The 4570-nt window shown below is 40.7% G+C and overlaps 1 protein-coding gene across 1 annotated transcript in view; it reads right to left on the reverse strand.

The window, feature by feature from the left end:
• Positions 1–4570, reverse strand: part of LOC106873119 (uncharacterized) — a 17085-nt gene that overhangs the window by 5026 nt on the left and 7489 nt on the right. Inside the window, exon 2 of the mRNA XM_014920347.2 lies at positions 2917–3168. Coding sequence (XP_014775833.1) covers positions 2917–3168 — 252 coding nt within the window. The remainder of the gene's footprint in view (positions 1–2916; positions 3169–4570) is intronic.

Below are 4570 nucleotides of genomic sequence, written 5' to 3' on the forward strand. Positions count from 1 at the left end.
GGCACATAAAAGACACCATTTCGAGCGTGGCCGTTTTCGTGCGGGTGACACGTAAAAGCACCCACTACACTCTCTGAGTGGTTGGCGTTAGGAAGGGCATCCAGCTGTAGAAACTCTGCCAAATCAGACTGGAGCCTGGTGTTGCCATCCGGTTTCACCAGTCCTCAGTCAAATCGTCCAACCCATGCTAGCATGGAAAGCGGACGTTAAACGATGATGATGATGATGATGATGAGAAGTTCAATAGAAATTAGTCAAATAAAATAATGACTAAAAGTGCATGTGTCCTCAAATACCAACTGCACCCTGTATATTTTGAGAAAAATGTCAATGAACACCCCCATAGCACCAAATGAAATGTCATATTTGAAAAGTAACAATCAAATGTTTCAGAAGTGTTAGAGAACTGATTTATTTAATCAACGTATGATCCATGTTCATTTATGATGTTTACCCAATGTTTCTCTCAGTCATATATTCCATCTTTAAAAAAAAATTCATCGTTTGCTATGATAAACTGTCCGAATGCTTCAATTACCTTTTCTCTATTTAAGAATGTTTTATTGCTTATGAAAAGCTCAAAATGCTTAAATAAGTGATGATCAGTAGGAGAGATATCAGAGGAATAGGGAGGATGTTGCAAAATCTCATAATTCAGGCTTTTGGACCATAGCTTGAGTAGTGTGAGGGCGTGCATTGTCGGGGAGCAAAATTGGGCCATCTCTATTCACTAGTCTGGGTTGCTTTTTTTTCAAATTCTCATGCATATAATCAATTTCCTGGCAATACAATGTTGCTGTTACCATTTTTCCTTGTTGCAAAAATGGATAATGAATAACTCCCTTCACAGACCACCATATGGTGACCACACCACTAACTTTTTAGTGCAATGGTGGGTTTGGGTAATATTTAGGTGACTCTTCTGCATCTAATCACTATCATGTTCTCCTGCTGTTGTCAAAGAGTATCCATTTCTCATCACAAGTAATGATTTGATGCAAAAATGGTCTTTTTCCAGTCGAGAAAGCAGTAAGAAGCACACTTCGAGGCGTCTGTTTTTTTTAATCTCATTCAGTTGATGTGGAATAAACCTATCTGTCTTTTTGACTTTTCCAATTTTTTACAGGTGTCCAAAAACAGTTGTATGAGAAGTCTGGAGTTCTGATGAATGTTTTTGAACCTTTGTTCTCGGATTTTGTTCAACCAAAGCATTTAATCCATCATGCCGTATAACTGATTTTGGCCTACTCCTTGGTTTATTTTCAAGGCTATCATCTCCTGAATGAGAGCTTTGAAACCAGCTATGAACAGTTTTGATGTCAACAAAACCGTTACCAAAGGCCTGCTTTATATTCTGTAGACCTTCTGTGGCAGAGTGATCCAGTTTGTACTCATGCCAGCGCTGCCATGACTGGCTTCCGTGCTGGTGGCACATAAAAAGCACCAACCGATCGTGGTCATTGCCAGCCTCCTCTGGCCACTGTACCAGTGGCATGTAAAAAGTACCCACTACACTCTCGGAGTGGTTGGCATCAGGAGGGGCATCCAGCTGTAGAAACACTACCAGATCAGACTGGAGCCTGGTGGAGCCTCCTGGCTTTCCACACCCCAGTCGAACCATCCAAGTCATGCCAGCATGGAAAATGGACAGTAAACGATGATGATGATATATATGTAGACACAATTTGACTGTAATAGTTAAAAAGTTTTTACTCTACAACTACAGTATTCTCTGTTCAATCCTGCTGTATAGCATATTAGGCAAAAGTTATTTTCTATACCCTTGGATCCACCCATAACTTGTGAGTAAAATTGGGTGGATAGAAATTTTATAGCAGTACACTGGGTAGATTGTAATCATAAGTCAAAAGCTACAACTTTGTCACATAGTCTCACATTGATTCTGCATGAGAATTACATTAAAAGTACACAGGTTAGTGAAATGCTTGACCACTAACAGGTTAATTCAGAGTCAGATAATCCAGTTGATTGAATATCAGACATTGTGTGCTAGTGCACACATATATGTGCGTGTGTACATGTGTGTGTGAGTGTATGTATCTGTGTACATCATATTTATAACAGTTATATAGGCACAGTTGCTTCCCAACCACATGGTTTTGGGTTCAGTCCCACTGTGTGGCACCTTAGGTAAGTGTCTTCTACTATAGGCCCTGGTTAACGAAAGTGTTGTGCGAGCATTTGAGAGATAGAAACTGGAAGAAGCCTGTCATATGTATGCATGTATGTATGCTTGTGAGAGTGTGTGTATGTTTGTGTCTTTTTGTTTTAAAATTATGTGATTATTATAAATGAATGTTGTTCATTTTGAATATTTTGCAAAAATGTTTGGCCACTGGAGAAATATTACCTTGCTTGGAAAAAATTCAGTGTCAATGATTGGAAAGACATCTGGTCATAGAAAGATCTGGCTCAAATAAACTTCCATGCAAGTAGGGACATTAAAACAATCTTTGATCTTTCTTTTACTTGTTTCAGTCATTAGTCTGTGGCCATGTTGGGGAACTACCTTGAAGAATTTTAGTTGAACAAATTTATCCCAAAACTTATTTTTTTTTAAGCCTGGTACTTAGTTTATCATTCTCTTTTGCTGAACCACTAAGTTATGGAGCGTAAACACACCAACACTGGTTGTCAAGCAGTGGTGGGTGACAAACACAGGTAGGCACACACACACACACACACACACACACACACACACACAAGTGCGCATGTGACAGACATCTTTCATTTTCTGTCTACCAAATCCACTAAGCCTTTTGCCTAGTGTGATAACGATTCTTATTTCTTTATTGCCCACAAGGGGCTAAAGTGTGATAATGATTCTGTTAGTGTGATAACAATTCTGCTAGCTCACCACCTTAGTTCTCAATTAATATTAAGAAGATAACTTACCATTTCCAAGAAGGGTAACATTAACTGAACCACTTAGAGTGCCACAAGATACATCAATGTACTGGTTACTATGTACTGGACAATTTTCTAATTTGGATGACTCTTGAGCAGTGGGGTTTTCAAGATTGATGTCTTCAGGAGTTAAATCTTTGCATTTGTCATTGTTTCTGTTCATGAGGACTTGCTTTGCAATGTCAGTTATTTTGTTAAATTCTATATATGAACAGACAACACAAGTTTTACCTGCAACACCTACAATAATAGAAATAGTGATCAGCACACAATAACAACAGCAACAACAAGAGTAAAAATTTCTAATTTTGGCACAGACCCAGCAATTTCATGGAGAGTGCTTAGCTGATTACATTGACCCTGGGGTTCAACTTATTTTATTATACCTGAAAATTTAAAAAGGTGAGGTCTACTTTGGTGGAATTTGTAAAGAGGTGGAAGTAATATCATTAAGCATCTTGTCCAACATGCTAATGATCTTGTCAGCTTATCACACACACATACACACACCACCACCATTACCACCACCACCACCACCACCACCACAAATGGTTTCAAATTTTGCCACAAGGGCAGCAGTTGTTGAGGAGGGGATAAGTTGATTACACTTCCCCTTCTATTTCGTCAAATGATTCAAGTAATATGTCTCTAAATCTCTGTCCATTTGCAGGATCTTTAAGCTTCCAAACCCTTCTCCTCCAAGCTGGTCTACTTCTGGGCATCCATTTTGCCTTGATCCTGAAGTCACTAACTACTAATCTGTGTTGAGGGGTACATTCTTCGCCAGGGAAGGTTTTGGCATTTATAAGCCGCCTTCTTTCCCTATTTCTGGCGAGTATGTAGTCGATTTGGCTAGTGTGTCTGCTGGAACGGTAGGTGACTAGGTGACAGGCAGGTTTCCTGAAGTTGGTATTGCAAACCATAAGATCATTTGCATCACAGAACTCCAGCAGTCTGGTTCCTCCTCATTGCAGAACCGAAGCCGTAGCCTCCATGTATGCCATGGAAGTCCCCTGCATGTCGTCCAACACGACCATTGAAATCACCAGCCACAAAGAGAAGGTTCCTGCCATTCTTCAATGAGGTAGTTTGCAAGAGGGTGTTGTAGAATTGGTCTTTCTGCCCATCCAGTAGCCCCAGTCGAGGGGCATAGGCCGAGATGACGGTAGCTAACCTATGGTGAAGCACTAGTCTAATCTTAAGTACTCTGTCACATACTCTGACTACCTCGATTACCTTATCGACCCATTTCTCTGCTAGAAGTATTCCCACGCCCCCGACCCCGTCAGTGTTCCCTGCCCAGAAAATCTTGTACCTGTGTTCTTTGCCTGTGAGGAACCTCACGGAACCTCCTCTCCACCTTACTTCTTGGATGCAGCACAAATCTACGGGTCTCTGTTCAAGCATCTCAACAATCTCACCAGACCTACCTTTCAGTGTGCCAACGTTGAGAGTGCCAATTCTGATGGTGTGGGTGTTGGAGGTGTGTGCCTGTGAGACCCTGGGATGGGGAAAAGCAGTGTCGTGTACCTGAAAAGAAAGCTTGCATTTGGCAGAATTCATAAACAAAACAATGCCTACAACCTGCACACACTACACAATCTTTATGCGCTATAAGATCGATAAAACCCAGGGTAGGGGA

Source organism: Octopus bimaculoides, chromosome 9 (genome assembly GCF_001194135.2).
Source record: "Octopus bimaculoides isolate UCB-OBI-ISO-001 chromosome 9, ASM119413v2, whole genome shotgun sequence".
NCBI lineage: Eukaryota > Metazoa > Mollusca > Cephalopoda > Octopoda > Octopodidae > Octopus > Octopus bimaculoides.